The following is a 20,062-nucleotide window of genomic DNA, read 5'->3' on the forward strand; positions in this document are numbered from 1 at the left end:
GGCCAAAGCAACGGCCATCGCATTCCAACACCATGTCCCTTGGCAAGTCATAAGCCGGGCGGCCACTTGGGCCTCTCCCTCGGCTTTCTGCAAGCGTTACTGTTTGGATGCCGGCTCTAGATCTGATGCAGCTTTCGGACAGGCGGTTCTCACAAACCTATTTGCTTAAGGAGGGTCTCCTCTCCACTCTGGGGCTACAATCATTGGTAATCGCCCATACAGTATGGAGGAAAGGGGACAGGATGTAAGAGTAAATATAATTTACTAACGTACTCTTGGTCCCCCCTAATACTGGTAACATTAGGCAATGTTAAATCTATTGTCAACGCGTCAATGGGGATTGAGGTGTGGTGCCGGAGGGGAGAGTCAGGGCAGCGCATGCTCCTTGGCCCGTGCCTCCACGCGGCTCTACATTTAAAGGGGAAGAATGTTTTTTCTGGTGATAAAGGTTCTGTCTCTCGTCTCGTGGAAGGGACACCCATACAGTATGGAGGAAAGGGGACTATGGACTAAGAGTATGTTAGTCACTACAGTGAGTAACTTATGATGTTTCACCTATTAACAGCTTGCTGCCCCTTAGTCTCCACTAAGAATAGTAAAACACAGAGGCACACTAAAACGTCCAAGTAAGGTGTTTTTTCAATCCTTTACTGAATGTCAAATAGCTTATGTTTTGCAGCTATACGTTGTGTGCATTCGACGGCAGTGTTAAAGCTCCAGAAGCCTTTCCTCTTTCTTGGCTGTATGGAAGTGTAGGGCAACCATCTGTTGTGGCTGCATATTGCAGCTTTTCTTGTAAGAACGCTGGTCCTTACTTATGGAAAGCCCAATGTACAGGGGCTTAAATTCAATACGATTCCATATAGAATAGGGTGCCAACGTAGCTTGCAGAAGTCCCTTTCTCTATCAAACAGAAATCATAGGACCTACACCACCATCTTTTCAGACTTCAACCTGCTCCAATCGGCCCATTCACTCACTGTCCACTGTATAATCCCGAAGGTGGGAAGCTCATGCGCTCCCTCTGATCATGTTGGATGGCAATGTAGTTATTTGTCAAAATCTCTTCCTGGTCGGGTCTGAATCCTTATAATAAACATAGCAATTCGTTTCTTGAAAGGCTGCCTACCTACAGCAGTGGTGTGGAATTGTTTTAAAAAACTACTTGTCCAAGGGACAAAACATACTAGAAATCTGCCTGCCCTGTAAACAAATCGTACGTGTCACACCTTGTAAAACTGAAGACAAACATCATTTTGCTGTCTGCCACCCACCGTTTTCCTGGTGTACATGGTCCCTGCTTTTTAAGCAAACAATTAACAAATGTATCAGATCTTTGCTACTCGTCCCTACCTACACAGGTGTATGCCGGTTTGACCCAATTGGGACGACCGTTTTGGCCTGGCGGAGCTATTTCAGTATTGCCCATGCTGTACTGCATGGGAATGTCCTTTCCTCACGCCTACTCTAAATGCAAGTATTTCTAAAACTTGTTCCCAAGGGGGCTACCATATGAAGCACTTGGTGATATGTATGCAGCATGGTTGCTGTATTACTATTTCGGAGGCCATCCCAGATGCCCGCCGTAACCAGCTAAGATTGTTACAGTATTAACCAATACGAAGGATTTCCCGAATGAGCCTCCTAATCAACTGTGTGTCTCGGTACAGAGGGGGGAGGGGGTGGGGTCTAGTCAGTATCAATATTGTATATGTGAATGATGTTGGAAGCCCTCAGCAGGCATTTCTAGAGTTCGCAAGAAGTTAGCCAAAGACTTCGGTATAGATATTGGAGATGACATCTGGAGCCGGATGTGCTACTTAACGCCGGAGGTATCTTTAAACTGTTGCTTTCGTCTTATTCGATTCAAAATACTTAATAGATGGCACTGCGCTCTCTCTAGGATTAAACTACTTAAGCAAGATTGTGAGGGCACCTGCCCCAGATGTAAATCGGATGAAGCAACATCTATGCACATGATATGGTCCTGCCCAGACCTAATTCTGGCGAGAGGTGGATCATGCACTTGGTAAGATAGGTGGGTGCCAGTTATTACCGCAACGTCTGTATATTTATTTGGTTTCTATGATAACCCGGATACCCGCCCCCGCTCCCCAGAAGTTTAACCTTGGATTCCTTTTGGCTAAAAGATGCCTCCTGCTACAGATCAGTGGCTAAAGGAAGCGGCATGGACGTGCAACCTAAAGGAAACGTGTATCTCTGTCCTCACCATCTAACTGACCCACAAATGTTTGGCCCGAGTATAAGATGTGTCTTCTAAATGGGGCCCCCTTGTCTGAATAAGAATGCCTTCCCTATTGGTCATACCCCACTGATATGGAGGTGTTGATTTCAATACATTATGCACGTGATGGACCCCCCCCCCCCCCTGTTTTGGATGGGCAATAGCCAATGAAGTTTCAATTTGTTTGACTAAAGGTTTGTTCCTACATATGTAATTGTGCTGAAGCGGGTCTGCCTGTTTATCTGAGCATTAATAAATAAATGTTTAACAAATAAAAGAAATGAACACATTAGTCATGCAGGGACTACTACTGGTAATTGGAGAGGGATACTCATTTAAGTTATTCCGAGAGCTTGAACAGGAATGGTTCTTAAATGTCCGGAATGGGAAATGCAAAGAAAATGCTACGATCATTCGTCAAACAATGAGAAATATCAGCACCTGGAAATCGAAGTTTTCTCCATGAAACGCGAATAAGCATGTAGAGCAGCCCAGACAGGTTAACCGTGTTCTTGCTGGTGGCATTAGCCATAGGGGACATGTCGAATCGGACTCATTAAGTGAGTGTGTTGACCAAATGCCAAAACATAGCTCTGAACCCCAAAGAAAGTGTGCCCCATAACAATAGGTAAATTCAGATTTGGGCTCTTTTCATATCAATTTCATTACACAGGTAGACGGCACAAAGGCAGTTCCCAGAACACGTGTAATGTTAGACTGCAATCGTGGGTTGCAAACTGGTAGCATGAGTGACACAAGCTTACAGACCATGCTTGTGGACATCAGACCTACTTCTTTGCTTTAATTCTATACTTACTTAAAATGTATCAGGTGATTGTCTTCTAGTAGAAATAGGAAAGCAGGTGTAATTAAATGCATCCTGAAGGAAGGCGTGTGGACTCTCCATGGTGGCACTTTCTACTGCAGGGCTCTACATTTTTACTATCCACTAGCCATTGGATAATGACATTTGAGTCTTGGCCAGTATGGAATGATGTGCTGTGTGTATGTGCAGAATTTAGGTGGCAAGTGACTTTGTATGCCTTGCAAGTGACTTGCAACGTGAAATGTTTACCCTGGATTACTGCATAAAAACATAATTCCATTTATGGCAGGCAACCTCCAATACAAGCACTTTTCTAAATGGTTGCCGAGCTTTCTCCATGCTAATGTTTTGCTCAGAATGTATGAACGTAACTTTAGAATTAATCACTTCTTAAAACGTGCATGAAAACAATGCAACATGTATGTTGCCTAAAGAAACCCATATGGTGCCTCGGTACCAGTTTCATGTGCCTCCCACATTTATTTATTTTTAAATTTGTTTATTGGCATTTAAGTGTGGCATCCATTGCAAGATCATCAGTATTTCATAATAAACAAAAACATTTTTAAAAATAAACATCATAACATTAACTGTCTCCTTATCTGGTCGTCATCACTCAGAATCTGGGTTCTCAGCAGGGTGTGGCATTGGGATGGGGGGGGGTTCGTAAGTTCGGGGGCCTCCATTGGGTCTTTATGGGTCTCCCTTGTGGGACGTGGTGTTCTTGCAGTTCTGTGTAGTCCAGACCATATTAGCTCATGGGGGTTTATCGTCTGAGGGGTGGAATACAGTTCTAGTTATCTCCTTCCATGCGTCCAGGGTTGAGCTAGATTCATCAGTGGACCTGGCAACGCTGTCTTCCCATACCCTTGTTTCCGCATTGACCCATCTTTCTAGTTCGTTATACCATTTATTATATCTGGGCCCCATAGGTTTTTTCCAGGACACGGAGATATGTCTTTTGGCCATTATGCACATTAAGTCCATTAGTTTCACCCAGTGTTTAAGTTTAGCTGGTCTGGGGTACGTTCCCAATAGGCCTTCCTCAGGGGACCAGTTGTAGTTTGAAGCACCCGCTTTTTCGTACGTCTGCTTGACTTTTGCCCATAGGGATTGTACTATGTTACATTCCCAGAACATATGTTTGAGGTCTGCCTTATCCGCTTTGCACCATGGGCAGTTGGGGCTTGCTTGTTTGTTGAATGTCGTTAGCTTGTAGGGGGTCAGGTATGTCCGGTGTAGGATGTTTAGTTGTACAAAGCGAAATCTGTGGTTTCTGGATACGGCTTTGGGGAATGTTTGTGCCCTGTTCCATTCCCCTTCCGACATTTCTCGTCCTGTATCCGTCTCCCACTTGCTTTTCATTACCCCTCCTTTTGGGTTGGGGTTATCACTGAGATGTGTGTATATCTGAGAGACCAATCTCTGTCCCTCACCCAAATTGTATAGTAGAGTTGTGAGAGGATCCGACTCAGGTTCTTCTGGCCAAGTTTCCCATTTGTGTCGTGCTATTTCACAAATCTTTCGGTACCATAGATATTGACCAGCGGGTATTCAATCTTCTCTTTGCAGTGAACTAAACTCCCTGAAGGAGTCCTCTTCGTATAGTTCTCCCCATTGTGTAAACCCCTTTCTTCTCCCAAGCCCTGAGGTGTAGTAGGTCAGAGTCTATTTTACACAAGTCCCAGATCATCAGTATTTCTGGGGAATACAGGTGTGTTAGGTGGCTTAATGACCTCACTCTTTGCCATATTTGTCTTCCCAGGGTGGCTATGAAGGGTATGGTTCTCAGTAGGTGGTGTGGCGCCCAGTTAAGTTCTTTTAGTGGCATCGGAGAGATCATGGGCTGCAGGAGGGAAGTCTCGGATGTGGTCTCATCCGCTAGCCATTTTGACACAAAGCTGAGTTGGGCAGCTAAGTAGTATTTTTCGAAGTTCGGAAGTTGTATTCCGCCTTGGGCGTATTGTAGGACTAGGGTGGAATGCGCTATTTTGTGCCTGCCATGTCCCCAGATAAATTTGCAAATTATCGACTCTAGTAGGCGGAAGAATGAGTTCTTGATGTAATATTGCACGTTTTGAAATTTATACAGGAGTCTGGGAAGGACAATCATTTTGATTATCGAAGCTCTCCCCATCACTGATAGTGGAAGCTTTGCCCAGAAGGTCATTGATCTGCGGAGTGTGGGTATTACTGCATTTGTGTTGTGTTCGTGCATCAGTTGCGGAGTGTGCATGACCTGGATACTTAGGAAGCAGAACGTGGTTGTCTGCCATTGTATCCCTAGTGTTGGGAGCTCCGTTGTGATGTTATCCTTAAGACCTGCTAGCGGGAATAAACAGGACTTCGCTCTGCTGAATTGTATGCCTGAGACTTTAGATACGTTGTCTAGAACTTCTAGCATGGTTGGGACATTAAGGTGCGGGTCCCTGACATACAGTAGGACATTGTGCGCATAAAGCGAGATGATATGATCTATCCCTCCTAGCCTTATCCCGGCATCAAAACATTTTTTTCTGAAATAAATGGCAATGGGTTCCAGGCCCAGTATGTAAAGCATGGGAGATAGTGGGCAGCCTTGCCGGGTGCCTCTGCATATATCCCAGGCTTCCGACACGTGTCTCCCAGTTTTTACTCGTGCACTTGGCATGGTGTAGTATTCTAATCCACCTGATAAATCCGGGGCCAAATCCAAATTCCTTTAGGACCGGCAGCAACCACTGCCAATAAATAGAATCGAACGCCTTGACGGCATTGAGCGATAGTAAGGCGTAGGGTTCAATGCTTGTCTGTTTTGTAATATGCTGAAGTCTGCGTAAATTCATGGTCATGTTCCGGCCTGGGACAAACCCGCATTGGTCTATGTGTACGATATCACCTTTCAGCCTGGACAGCCTCTGAGCTAGGATTGTGGTTAGTAGTTTGACGTCGTGATTGAGCATAGCTAGTGGGGGATATGAGTCACAGTGCTCAGCCGGTTTGTTTGGTTTAAGAACTGGGATCCCTAAGGTTTCTCTCATACTATCGGCTAGGACTCCACGTTCGTACGTTTCTTGGAAGACCTCGTGTAATAATGGTATCAGGGAGGGGCCATAGGTTTTGTAAAATTCCGAGGGTAACCTGTCCCTTCCTGGGGCCTTGCACGTAGCTTGTGCCTTAATTGCTTCAGCTATATCTTCTGTTGTGATGTCTGCCTCTAGGGCTTCGGCTTGTGCTGGGGAGAACCTGGGCAACCCTATCTCTTCCAATGTGTCTGTTATCTGGTCTGCGGGGACCCTATTTCTGTGAGAATATAAGTGTGTATTGTCGTTTTTAAAGGTGTCGTTTATGCCTTGTTGGGTCTGGTGTGCATTGCCCTGCACGTCTTGTAGTATAGTGATGTTGTGCCTGGGGTGTTCCTTTCTACAGAGCCAAGCCAACAGCCTACCGGCTCTATCCGCCTCTATCTGTGCCCTGTTTGTTTTGGTGGCATAGTCAAACTTGGCAAGTCTGTTCCAGGCATCTGAACATTCGTCTCAGAGTGCTCTAAGCCTGTCTTCGTGTTGTTGTTGGTTTGTGGGGTCGGTACCGAGCCTCTCAATCTCACCTTCCCCCTTAGTCAATTCTTCGCGTAATAGTTTTCTGATGCCTCCTGCTTTTGCCATAATCACCCCCTAGTTACTATTTTTAGGGCTTCCCATACTGTACCCACATGGTCCACGCTTCCCTTATTCAATTCTATGTAGACGTCAATCGAGTCCTGCAATTCATCTCTGAATGCTTTCTTTTAGGGCCTCTATCGGCATATGCCACCTGGGAATGGGGTCCTGGGGCCGGTGTGGTTCCATTCTATTACTAAAGGTGAATGATCAGAGACCGTTCTCCCCAAATATTGTGCCTCTTGCATCTGGAGTAGGTGTTCGCTGCCCACAAAGACGTAATCTAGCCTCATATGGAGGCCATGTGGGGACGAGTAATACGAGTAATTTCTGGACTAGGGGTGAAGCTCCCTCCATATATCGGCCAGGTCTAATCTGTTTATCATACTGTTTAGTGCTGTCGTGGCCGCCGATGTGGTTGTTGGTGATGGTAATGACCTATCTAGTGCTAGGTTGTGTACGCAATTAAAATCTCCACCCCAGATAAACAAGCCATTCCTATATTGTGTGATTTTAGCGTACATCGAGGTCAGGTGAGCCGGGATGTTATTGTTGGGTAAGTAGGAGTTCACTATGCACAGCTCTTGCTGTTCAATGTGTCCCCACAGTATCACATATCTGCCCTCTGGGTCGCTTTCAAATTTAGATAGCCGAAAGGGGAGTTGAGGATGAATCCAGGTGTATACCCCCCTAGCATACTTGGAGTAAGCGGTTCCGAACCCCCGCCCCAGTGTTCCTGGAGTTTGACCATGGACTCTTTAGTGCAATGCGTTTCTTGTAGTAATGCTATTTCCACCCTTTTTCTGTGTAGATATGACTTGTTTCTATTCCTTCGAAGGTAAGTGCCAAGGCCCCTCACGTTCCATGTCATTATCTTTATTTTCCCTGCCATGTCGCCTCGGAGACAGTGTTTCTGGTTTCGCTATTTCCTAGGGAGATTGTCCTCGAAATGTCCCCATCTCCCGCCATTACCCCTGCTGTCATCTTAATGCAATTTGGAGACTTACCAACTTTTATAACTTTCATTCGGATGAATGAATACACCAAACTTTTAACTGCAAACTGCCCCCAGCAGTTGCTTCCAATTTGCAGCGCTCGGGGGCTCCCGAGCCTTCTGGGCCATTTCAGACCTTTCGGTGCGGGCAATGTGTAGGCATTCGACCTGCACTTTACTCGTGGGGGTGGGTCAACGATATGTCTGCTCGTGGTTCTTTGTGCTCTTGCCCGATGTTCCTATACTCTTCTTATGGTCCCTTGTGCTATCCAATTGTTCATTTACGCTTCAGTGTAGGACCTTCTGTTGGTGTTCGTGTTCACATTGCTTGTTTATCCTTCTATCTGCTTTTTTGTGGTTCCTCTCCATCATCTTCTAGGTTATTGTGCTCAAGCCACATGTTTGCCGCGGCAGGGGTCTCTAGAAAAATTGCTTTTCCTTTATACAGTACTTTGAGGTGAGATGGGTAGAGCAACATATACTTCAGGTTGAGTGTTCGTAACCTCGCTTTCACCGGCATGAGAAAATTCCTGGCATGTTGGACTGTGGGGGTATAGTCGGGGTACATCACTATTCTGGAGTCCTGTCTTTTGATCTCCCCGCCTTCTCTGGAGTATCGCGGTATCGTTTCTCTGTCGCGAAAATGTAGGATTTTATCTATTATCGGGTGTGGGTGCGAGCCTGGCGGGGGCGCTTTTGGAGGGATCTGTGGGCACGTTCCACTGAAAACCCCTGCGAGAGTTTTCCCGCCCCTATTTCCTGTTGCAGTATTGTCTCTACAAATTCTGTTGGGTCCGGGCCCTCCATGTCTTCAGGGACAACCAAAATCCTAATGTTATTGCGCTGTGCGCGCCCCTCTGCATCCTCAGATCTTGCCTCACTACTTTCAGCCCCAGATCCAGAACCTTTGCTTTTAGATCTGAGGTGTTTGCAACATTGTCCTGCAGGGTGGCTTCGTTTGCGTTCACTCGTTCCGTTAGATTGCGAGCATCTTGGCGCATAAACTGCATGTTCGCCCTTACCTCTTCTATCTTGGTTTCAATGGAAGTGCGTAGTGCTGCGATGGCCTGGAGAACATGCGTGTCTTTGGGTTCTGTTTCTAGTTGTGGTGGTTCTGTATTGGCCGTGGCTTCATGTTGCGGCAGCTGCTGGGGCCTGACTGTCGTGTAGGAGTCCATTGTCTCTGTTTTTGTCTTGGATTTGGGTGGGGACAACTCTCCCCCTAGGTCCAGTGCATTGTTCCCTCTGCTTGATGGGCAGTTTCGTGGTTCTGATTGGTCGGTGCTGCTTACCGGGCAGGGCACTTTAGTCAACAGTTATATGATTGTGCGTGGCTAGGTCCTGCTATTTAGATCCCCACTTGTATCGGTCCAGGTGCGTGCCAGGTTGTATGGGCACTGTGCTCCACCTTGATCCGTCATTAATGGCAGGCTTAGCGTTATGCAGGGTCAGGAGAGTCTCCAGTTCAGAGTGTGTGGGTTACCGGACCTCTCTTAAGATTGGATGCGTAGGGGGCCCTGTGCGGGGCACGCAGTTGCCGCCTTGCTTAGCGCCGCTATTCGGTAGTTCTGGCTTGTGCAGGTTTTGCAGGGGCCCTCATGCGCGCACCCGTTGCTTCAGGGTGTGTTGCGGTTGTGTCTCCTTCCCGGTGTGTCCGTTCTCCTCTGCCCTGTGTGAGCCAAGGGGTCCCTATGTGCTTCTCGGCTTGGCCGCTTGGTACTTGAATTTTGTGTGGGGCCTCACACTGTGCCCTCTATAACGCTGTGCTGGTCCTTCTGTTTCGCAAATTAATAGTTGCCCCTGCTGTGCCGGCCCTTAATTTAATGGACTGCTCAGGCCTCTCGTCCCCTCCCGCGCACCGATCGATAAGCCCAGCCTGCCCCCGGGTCTGTTAATGGAGAGTCAATTTGGGAGAAGGGTCTAGTTCAGGAACTCACTGTTTGTTTCAGGGGGAGGCCCAGTCTGGGTCTCAGGCCACGTCCCACTCCCTCCGTGGTCTGGTGTCGTCCTCGTCGTGGGTCCCGTTGAGCAGTGTCGCTGAGCTGTGTCTCTGGGTCTCCGTAGGCAACCACACTCTGCTGTTTGCTTTCCCCGACGAGGGCCTCCTGCACTCCCGGCATCAGGTGGCATAGAGAAGTCTCTGTCTGTGATCCACCTCTCGCTCGATCCAGGGGCCCGCCTTTTCCTCAGTTGCAGGCAGCCTCCGGGTCCCGACTCCTCCCGAGGACCGGGGCGTCGCCATTGTTTGTTGCGGGATCAGGGCCAAATCAGTGCACCGCTCGCCGTGTGTGGAAGGCGCAGGCAGGTGGAGGGCAGTTCCTCCCCGTCTCGTCAAGGTCTCGCTGCTCAGGAGCGCCAGGTCCCATCGGCGCCAGTGAGTGCAGCGGGTGCCGCATCTTGGATGGCAGAGGAGCGCTTCTTTCTCTGCCCCGTTAAGGGCTTTGCCGGTTCCGATTTCGTTTTGGAGTGGCGTCGAGCAAAGGGGGAGAGGTTCCCCTTCCCGCAGATGTTATTGCCGTTGCAGTTTGTTATTTTTACGGCATGAGTCCACCCGTTGTAGGATCTCGGGCAGGAGCCCCACAAGTGCGCGTCCTTACAGCATGCGCGCTGGCCACGCCCCCCCGTTCCTCCCACATAGCCCACACAAGTCATGACACACAAAAGGAGAGCGCACTAGCGCAGTATGGACAGGTAAGCAGGAAGGAGGGAGCGGTATGGTGGGGTACCAGATAGAAATAATTGGTTGGGATGGGCAGGGTGGACAAGGCACTACCCCAGTAGAGCCAGCTCTGAAATAATGGTGGCATAAAAAAGGCCTTATTTTAGAACGACCCATAGTGGGCAACCAAGAGACAGAACCAATAAACCTTCCGATAGAGGCGCCACCAACTGCACATACATACTTAAAACGTGTGCATTCTACCACCATGAAGCTCCAAAATTATAACCACAGTTCCCATTCTAGCTCCAGTTATGTGTTATTGCCTGGAAATATTGCAGTCCTGTCTCTCTCCTGCCTGCTTCTCTAAACCTACATGAGCAGCTCAAATTCAAGATACCAACTGCATATACACAGACCGAGACTCTCTTACAACTTCAATCGAAATGAATCCTGCTCCAATCTAAGTCCTAAACTGTGCTCCAGCTTGAGCTCTTTGGGGCAAACCAAGTCGCGGCTTCCAGCCATGTGCTTATGTGCTTGGATATGCAAATGAATCTGGAGTTTCCTCCGCAGCAACATGCTAGTCTGCTCCCACTGATGTGGGCGTGTCTACACCGAACATTGCTGCAAAGAAGTGTGACTGTGTAGGGTTGCAATAGGCAGCATCACTAACCTGCCACCTCAGGAACTTTTTTTCTTACGTGAGTAATGATAAATAAAGCTAATGTAATGTTAAACAGAATGTGAATCACAAGTGCAAACATTTGATCCTTACTGACTTTTTAACAGAATTTCCTTATAGCCGACACCCACTCAAATAACATGCCCCCCCATACCAAAGCCTACTTGTACAGTGTACAAAGTAGTTTATAAAATATGTTGTCCCTGACCACAAACAACTTGTCTCGGGTGTCTGGAGGTAGGATTGCCACACTCCAGCTGCAGGTGTATCTTTAATGGGGCATCCCAAAATAATGTTCTCATCTCCGCATCTACTACAAAGGGGCACGAAAACAGCAGCTGTAACTGAAAACACTTTATGCAACCTTCTCAAACTCTGCTGCCTGCAACCCCGCAGTGGAAGGTGGCGGGAGACGGGAGTCTGTGTCCCAGCAAAACTAATGCACGTCATATGTAGGTCTCCCTGACATACCGGGTGGCAACAGTCTTGCAAGAACAACATATTTACTCTTCAGACCTCAAGTGGCCACCTTCCCAATATCTTTGCCTCTTGTGCAAGTTTGGAATCTTGGCACCTCGAAGTGGTGTATGTTTCTAAAAGCTAGGTGGACCGCCGATTTGCTCACCGGAAGTCTTGTGCCATAATTGCTAAATCACAGTGATTCCACATGTGTTTAATCGTACTGTAGAGCGAGGATATAGTTGTGGGTATTGCGAAAAGGCTGAATATTAGTTGTTTCCATGCAAAACTGCAGAAGGATAAACCTGAAGCAAAACCCTGCACACGAATTCATGAGACGAGAAGTCCAAGAACGAAGAGATATGCTCTCCCAGGGCTTGAGGATATAGACCAGGCAAACATCCCCTTCATATTTGACTGATGCATAGTCATGAGAGGTTGTTGGTGCAGATCAAAGTCCAGTTATCTGTTCTCTAGCCTGGGAAGTTACTGAAATAAACGGGCAATGTCCACCACGTGAACATTTGTGGCATGCTGCAAGTGTTGCACTCTGCAGAAGTAACCAGTAGTAGGCATATACTTTTTAATTTCCCATGACATTTCTAATATCTTTTAATCGCTAATAAAAGTGTTACTCTTCTGTGTACTCAGTATATTAGTCTTCAACTTCCTTGATCTGCATGCAGCTTGTGTGGTGCAAATAATATTCTAAGGAAACCAGCTTGCAGTGTACCCATGTTAAAGAAGATGGGAGAGGCAAATATTTTAATCTAATTTGTGTACTGTGCATATCATGTGCGTATGTCCATCAATTCCTATCAGTTTATTTCGTTCTGTTAAGATTTGTATGCACATTTCCTTTTTTTGTGCTTTCGTTTTTTAGGAATTAATTGGTCTAATAAAAAATTCCAGAATCCCTATAATCTGTATGTGTAATGACAGAAACCATCCCAAGATCCGGTCCCTTGCTAATTACTGCTTTGATCTTCGCTTTCAAAGGCCGCGAGTGGAACAAATCAAGGTAGGAACTTTCATATCCAAGATGTCTGCACATTATTTGAACAGATAGTGGAATAAAAGGTTAGTTTGGAGACTACAAACACAATGGGTGGAACTATGCACAAATTTGTGTTAAGATGTAAAATATTGAACATTTTTGGAGGGCGGTTGAGTGAGTCGACCATACTTTTACCCGGCTCGCATATATTTCTGCTGGGTGACAGCGCCTCGGGTCCAGCATGCTTTGAAGCTGAATTAGAGACACATTTTAGTGCATACTCTATAAAAACATGTTCACATAAATATTCATACAAAACACATGGGATAACAGAAAGTAATCTGGAGTAGGTGATGGTTATTCACCTGCATTGTAGAACTATGAAGGGAAATGAATAAGCTTTCAAACATTGTACTCTCAATGCAGCAATGAAAGAACCTCCATCTTGTTGCCACTTGGATCAATAGACCTTGAGGAGGTGACTTCCGGGGTTTCGGATGGGAACAAGAGGGGCATTATATTGAGGACCGCATTCTTTGGTTAACCTGAAAGAGGAGAGACAGAGTCCTTGTTTGGGTTAATCTTCACACGAAATAAAATTGGAGAGAGGAGGAAAAGTGAAAGGGGGAGTGTTTTAAACTAGATTAAATCTGTTCTATACTAATGGGGATCTGGCCTATATTTAGAAGCTGCATAGATTTCTAAATGCCTACATGTGTCTTAAATAGTTTGCTTTTAGACCTTTGTTGTAAGCAAAAAGTATTAAACATGTTCATTCTTTGCGTAGCTTTGTTTTGCTAAGTGTATTTTCTGCATTGAGTTGCCTTCAGCGTTGCACCTTATCCTTCTCCACCCAAACATGTGTTTCATTACCCTCTCTTTGGGACATTTGTTTACCACAGGGTGCTATGATGACCATTGCTTTTAAGGAAGGATTAAAGATCCCGCCTCCTGCTATGAATGAAATCATCTTGGGAGCCAATCAAGATATTCGGCAGGTCAGTTCTAACTTTGCCCCACTAGACAATAGCAGGACTTTAAGATATATGAACTCTTCACATTTTGAACAGTCCTTGTTCGGGTATAATTTGTTCTATCCTGACCAGTAACCTCACTAAAGTTTTATTGTTTTGCTTACTTTCTAGGTATTGCATAACCTTAGTATGTGGTGTGCAAGGAATAAAGCACTGACATATGACGAGGCCAAAGGCAATGCCAACAATGCCAGGAAGGATATTAAAATGGTGAGAATGGTTGGCACTTCTTGAAACTAATGTAGCATTGATATATTCATGATGGTAGTATTTGTGTGCAGTTGACTCTGTGATAAATAGGGCTTTTGTAGCATATATTTGACTGTTTTAAGATGCTTGACATTTCATTGCTTTGTTAAATCCCCTGTGCATTTTTCAATCGAGGGTTGGGTGAGCTTGCTCTTGGGCCCTACTTTACCCCACTAGCCGCGTTACAGTGGATGGCGTGTTGGCTGGTCGCTGTGTCCCCTCGGCTGCGGAGTGCTGGGCACTATCGCTGAGGGTGGCGTGTTTGTAAGGACAACAGTGTCCTGTCTTCCTTAGATTGTGCCTGTCCTGTATGGGGATCTCTATGAAGTTCCCCAGCAGCCTTTGTACACCTAGTGCACTGTGCTGCGCTATACAATGCAATGTTGTGCTAACACTGCGGTTCAACCTTGGGCTGGGATATCTTGGGACTGGGATATGTTGAGCGTCCTCGGCCTTATGGTAGGCTGTGCAGAATTGGTGGAAGTGTGAGAGAAAGGGAACTGCTTTGGAGGCAGTAACTATCAATGGCCATCTTGTGGTGGTACTGATTAACAGGCGCTAGCAATGCACTGAGACAGCCACAGAGTATTGCTGATTCTGGCTTCTCCTATTTCAATGTTCTCCTTGTGTCCCAAAGGACTCCTAAGAAGGAAAGCGCAGATAAAGAATAAAACTACTTCCGAGGCCTGTCAATCTTCGTAGATTCACATGCTTAGCATAGGCGGCCATCTAGCGGCTGGCTCCAAGTATTGCATCTTGTTTATCCAATTATGAAACAGACCGCCTCCAACGGCGTTCCTGAATACTATCCCCACACAACAGGAAATGCGTAGAAAGTCATCACACTTTCCGACACCACGTCGCACGATGATATCAAGTTTTTGGACGACCGACTAGCAGAGTAATGAAGCCTGACTGTTCTTCTTTCTTCGGCGTACAGTGGGGAGAGTGTGGGGAGCCCTAGCATACTTGCCAACATTCTGTGACCAAAAAGATGTAGGATTTTTCAAGTTTCAGAAATAATAATTCCTATAACAACGACATCACAAGAAAATGCAAAACATAGATTGTTGGCATCATTGAAGCATTCTAAAATACACAACCCATCAAACAGCACAACATGGATAGATGTTCAAATGTTAAAAATGTATCATTCTGAGGTAACTTAACACCAAATTCAATTACCTAACTTCACAGAAGATAATCCCACACACTGCTCTGTAGCAGCAGCAGCCTAGGCAGTACATATTTATTGCAAGTTGAACACTGAATGACATGGAGACTGATACCCCCCTCAGTCTGATATGATAGGCAGATGCTGTGTGATGGTGTTGCACTCTGCCACTTGCCATCACTGGTGGTTCACCTAAGGGTTGCCCCGGCAAGAGTGCAGGACAGAATCAAGTAGCTGTCCGGTCAGTGGATTGGTCTGAGCCCAATCAAAGTATTCACCTACCAGCCCACTGTACAGACAGACTAAGGAATGTGTTGCATGCTTTGTCTTGGAACCTGCCTTAGAGTCACATAAATTACTTGCCACTATAAAAAGCAGTAGGATCTGTCACTGAAATCTGGAGGCGGTAGGACTGCTAAAAAGCAGTAGCCTAATGCCTAAATCTGTAGGGTTGGCAAGTATGCCCTAGAGAATGCCTCCCTTATTTTCTTTTACCCTTTTCTGCTTTCGATCGATTCCTGACCCCTACATGGAGAACACCCTTTTCAAATTCCGCACTTGGTGTAACTCCAAATTCCCCTGGAAAGATGCGCACCTGGTTTGCAACAACTGTTTTCTGCAGGATCACGACAAGGAACACGGTCGAGCATGTATAAAATGTAAGCCAAAGACCCTGATAGATCAGTGAAAGAAATGCTGTGCTTATTACACCATGCAGGCTGAATCAGTTCAGGGCAAAGCCAGCACCACGAGGTAGGTTCTCCAAGTAGAATCGTCCCTGGGCAACCATGTGTTGAGGCGCCTACAGGCAAGGCCAAGGAGTCAGCCCCCAGCTCCGAAGACCTGCCTTTGCGACAAACCAGGGGATAAAACATCTGTCTACCACGAGGCTGCTCATCCCCATCGCCCAAAACACAAGCACCATCACACAGCTAGTCCACGATTCCAAAACATCAAAGCATACAGAGACATTGAAGGCTTCGGTCTCTGCGGAAAGGTTCCCTTACTGGGGCACGAAGATATTTGTCATACACTAAAAGTCCAGTCAGGAATTGGGTAACCAAGGGCTATGTTATTGTGGTCTTTTCCTTTACAAGAAACTAAACAAATTGTCATATTAAAAAAAAAAATAATGTACGTAAACGACTATAAGGAAGATGGGACATTATTTACTCTTACTGCTAGTGATATAAGAGGAATCCCGGTTAACACTGTTAGGGAGAATTCTCTGTAAAGGCTAATTTCCCAAACCTAGTGAGTCCGCCATCAGCGTTGCTGGATTTTTGGGGTTTATTTCTTTCTCCTGCTAAGAGCGAGACTCTTTTACTCCCACTCTTAGACATGATTTGAGGTGTTCCTTTGTCTTTCCATGTGTTTTATGGGCTATGGGGTCTTTTACTCCATAGGGTCTTATGTGTTTTTGATGTGGGTTACACAGCACCCTCCGTGCCGTAACCCAGGGGTGTCGTAGCGACTCCATAGACTCCATACCCTGGGAGGACGACTGTCTCCCAGGGCATGTGAAGTCACCATTGGCTTTACAAGTCCCAAATTATGAACAGAAACCAGTACAAACCATCATATTGTGGACGTACTGGTCAGGGCAATTCGATTGCCCCAGGGTCTGTTGTTCGAGGGGGCACGTCTCCGTCCCCCCTGATCGAGTTTTGGCTGGTGGCAGAGGACACTACTTTTTATATTCGACCGCGAATATATCTCTATGGGATTTTCCCATTGTTCGAGGCTACCAACTTTAATTATTTAATTCCTATAGCCTCGAACATACCGCTGGTTTATTTATTTAATATGAATTCACCGGTTGGTATTTTTTGCCAGAACTCGATTCTAAAATGGCGTTTGTGTTCTCTTCTGTGACTCCAACCCAAGTCGAGCCCTTTGTTCCACTTTTTGGCGGGCTTCTCCACAGAAGCCTCCAAAAGTGGTGCCACTCTGTCTGGGTACCACAGGGGGGTGTGGGAGGGGGTTTAGGCACCCTGGACTGAGTTGCCTTGGCAACTCAAGTCGCACTCTTATGTGATTGGCCCAAGTGGTGAGCCGGCCGGCACACCACTTAGCATGTTTGATTGACAGCTAGGCTGAATGAATGGGGGTTTGCTGCATAAAAGCAGGGCTTTGGGGACTGGAACTTCAGAAGTCGCCACAGGACCTAAGAATCCGAGGAGGGAGAAGCTGAGCCGACCTGCAACGACGACACCACCGGTGGAGCCCTGCTGAACCATCTCACCACTTTTCCCGACGACAGAGGCGCTCTCCAGTCCGGAGAGTCTTCTTCCTTTGACTGGTGGGGATAACCAGTTTTGCCTTCTTTTCACCTTCCTGGAGCATCTCGTGGCGAAGCGAAGGGTAGTACCTTTTAACCGAAGGACTCCGCGGCTGGTTTCTTCCCTGGCAGTGCAACGACCTTCATCTTTCCTCCACGGTGAGACCTCCTCTTCCTCTGGACGAAACACCGACTTGCACCCGCTGCCAGGAACAACTGCCCCCGCTGGAGCTTCCTTCACACTTAAGGTACTGTGTCCCGCCTGGCTTCCCTTGCGACAGATCGTTCGGGGTGACAGTAAAGCCTCGACTTTCTAACCTGGGCTGGCCTCGGACAACCTAGCTAACTTTTCCTGACTTTAATTACATTCTTTGTGTGCAAACTATCTACAAGACTCTTTGGGCATAACCCCACTGTGTGAGCCCGGATCCCTTCTGCTTGCTCTCTCCAAGAGTGGGCCTTGCAATTGACTTCCTTGCTCTCCAGTAGAACTCTGCCTATCCTGCCTTACTGTGGTTCTTTTAAAAGTATTGAAATTTGTGTGCTTCCATAACTCTGCCTTTTTAATAGCTTTATTAGAGTGCCATCTTATGTTAAGCTCTCACCTCTGTCTGAAAATAAGTGGTGTTTCTCATTAAGACTTGTCTAATAAGTAATTAGGGTTGTATATCTATAATAGTGACTGTGTGCTGAATTTACTTACCTCTTTGTTGCTGGTGTAATTTACAAGTGTGTCTTTAAATAAATAATTATATACTTTTACAAAAAAAGCTCTGGTCAGTGTTTGCTTGTGCTACTGTATCTCTGTACCAATTGTGTATAGTCTATATACTGCCTACCTCTTCTAGAGGGAAGTCTGACTGCTCAGCCACAGCTACCAAGTGAAGCTGTGTGGTACAGACTGCTACCAAGTGGGTTTACTGCCAAACACCTGTAGTCTTAAGTCTTTTGCAGTGGTCCCTAAGGGAACTGCATAGGTTTCTGCCTAACAAACACTAAACAAACATAAGTTTGAAGTGTAAACTCTATCTAGTTCCGGGAAGGAGTAGACAACCTTATATGTATAACCTGTTCTAGTGTAATCCGCTCGTGATTACAAATCGAAGCACTGAGGCTGTGGAAGCAGCATCAGGAGACTTAAACATACTTGCCATTAGCACACGTGCAATTGAATGTACAGTGATTTAATACGTTTTTTACTTATTGTTTACATTTAATTAAATTGTTGTTCTTTAATGAAGGATTGTACATCATTTACTCTTAACTTATTGGGTAAAATATACAATTAGTCTGTTTTCTACCTAAGACCAGAATTATTTTATATTGGGTACAACGTCCTTTCATCGTGGGATGAAAGGACTCTTGGTTTTTCTGTTATTTCAACATGAAAACTCATCGAATTTTGTAGGGGGGGTTAAAAAATATATGGATGGGGTGTGGGTGTTTGGGAATAGTTAAATAATTAAAGGGGATGGTGGGTTGGTGGGGGGAACCTCCCAAAAATAAATAAAAAAAACACTGAGTTTTCTCGTTGAAATATCCACTGAGGAAAAACCCATTGTTTCATCCCGCGATGAAATGACATCGAACCTGTATATTGGTACGCTTCTATTGATACATTGGGCCTCATTACTAGTCCGGCGGTAACCGAGGCAGTAAAACCGCCTGGTTACCACCGGACTCGTATTACCATTCCGCCTCTGTGATTCTCGGAATTTCCCGGGGCATTACAACCCCGGTTTTCCGGGTATCACGTAGGCGGAATGGTGTTAATCCCCATTCCCATTGAGTCCTATGGGACTCAATGGGGATCATGGAAACACCGGCAGCATCTCGTAATGCTGCCGGTGTTTCCTCGTCTGCCTGCAGGCGGGCGGTGTTAAACCCGCCAGGTCAGACCTGGTGGGACCATCACCTCCCGCCTGCAGGAGTTGTGATCGCCTGGCATGGAAACAACGGTGGCGGTGGGTTTACCGCCACCGTTGTTTCCATACCGGGTGATTTGTAATGAGGCCCATTGTTATGTTACAGAATTAGTCTAATCTTGATATTCAAAATAGCTGCAGGCTAATAAAGAGACTTTCTCTACATTTCTGACAATAATGAGGTCTTTTAAGGACCAGAATATAGTAGAATTTGCAATAGATGCTGGACTTATCACTTAACATCAATTTCTATGTTTAGTAATAAGCACACAATATTTGGCAGTAATAGTCGTCAAATCTTCTGGTATGTGGGAATATATATTCTCGCAATGATATCCAGATATGTGAAACACAGATATATATTGACAGACCGATTAATTATATAAAGGTACATGCTAATAAATAAAATGAAATGGTAGTAGATGGGAGATCCTTAATTTATTGAATAGCGTTCATATTTTTCCAATATGCAATTTACAACAATATAAAGTGTGCAGAGGGGAAATGCATTGGTACCTCTTCATGTTTTTAATTATTGCAACAATAGATGAGATGAAATTTGGGATTCAATTTGTTTTTTTAACTTTGTTCTTTCCCTCTCCATCTTTGTCTTCCTTTTCTCTGCACTATATGATCAGAAACTATATACAGAATGTGTAAGGTGATGCAACTCTGCTTGTATATTTAGCCTGGTAAGTCTTTACAAGGCGAAATACTAGCACGCGCATTGATTTGATGTCAGCCTTTCGTGTTTTCATGGGTTTTTATTCATAACTAGGTTATGATATCCAGATTGATCATGGATCAATGCATCAATATATATTTGTGGTTTTCAATCACTGTAAATTAAATGTTTTTGTAGAAAATTAACTACGAGTTATTACCAATTAATTTTC

At 45.7% G+C, this 20,062-nt stretch overlaps 1 protein-coding gene across 1 annotated transcript in view; it reads left to right on the forward strand.

Annotated features, from left to right (window-relative positions):
* Window positions 1–20,062, forward strand: part of RFC1 (replication factor C subunit 1) — a 1,503,724-nt gene that overhangs the window by 1,212,541 nt on the left and 271,121 nt on the right. The window contains exons 17-19 of the mRNA XM_069631787.1: window positions 12,390–12,527; window positions 13,406–13,501; window positions 13,649–13,747. Coding sequence (XP_069487888.1) covers window positions 12,390–12,527; window positions 13,406–13,501; window positions 13,649–13,747 — 333 coding nt within the window. The remainder of the gene's footprint in view (window positions 1–12,389; window positions 12,528–13,405; window positions 13,502–13,648; window positions 13,748–20,062) is intronic.

The sequence above is a fragment of the Ambystoma mexicanum genome, chromosome 6q (assembly GCF_040938575.1).
Source record: "Ambystoma mexicanum isolate Mex_15411 chromosome 6q, UKY_AmexF1_1, whole genome shotgun sequence".
NCBI classification, from domain to species: Eukaryota; Metazoa; Chordata; class Amphibia; order Caudata; family Ambystomatidae; genus Ambystoma; species Ambystoma mexicanum.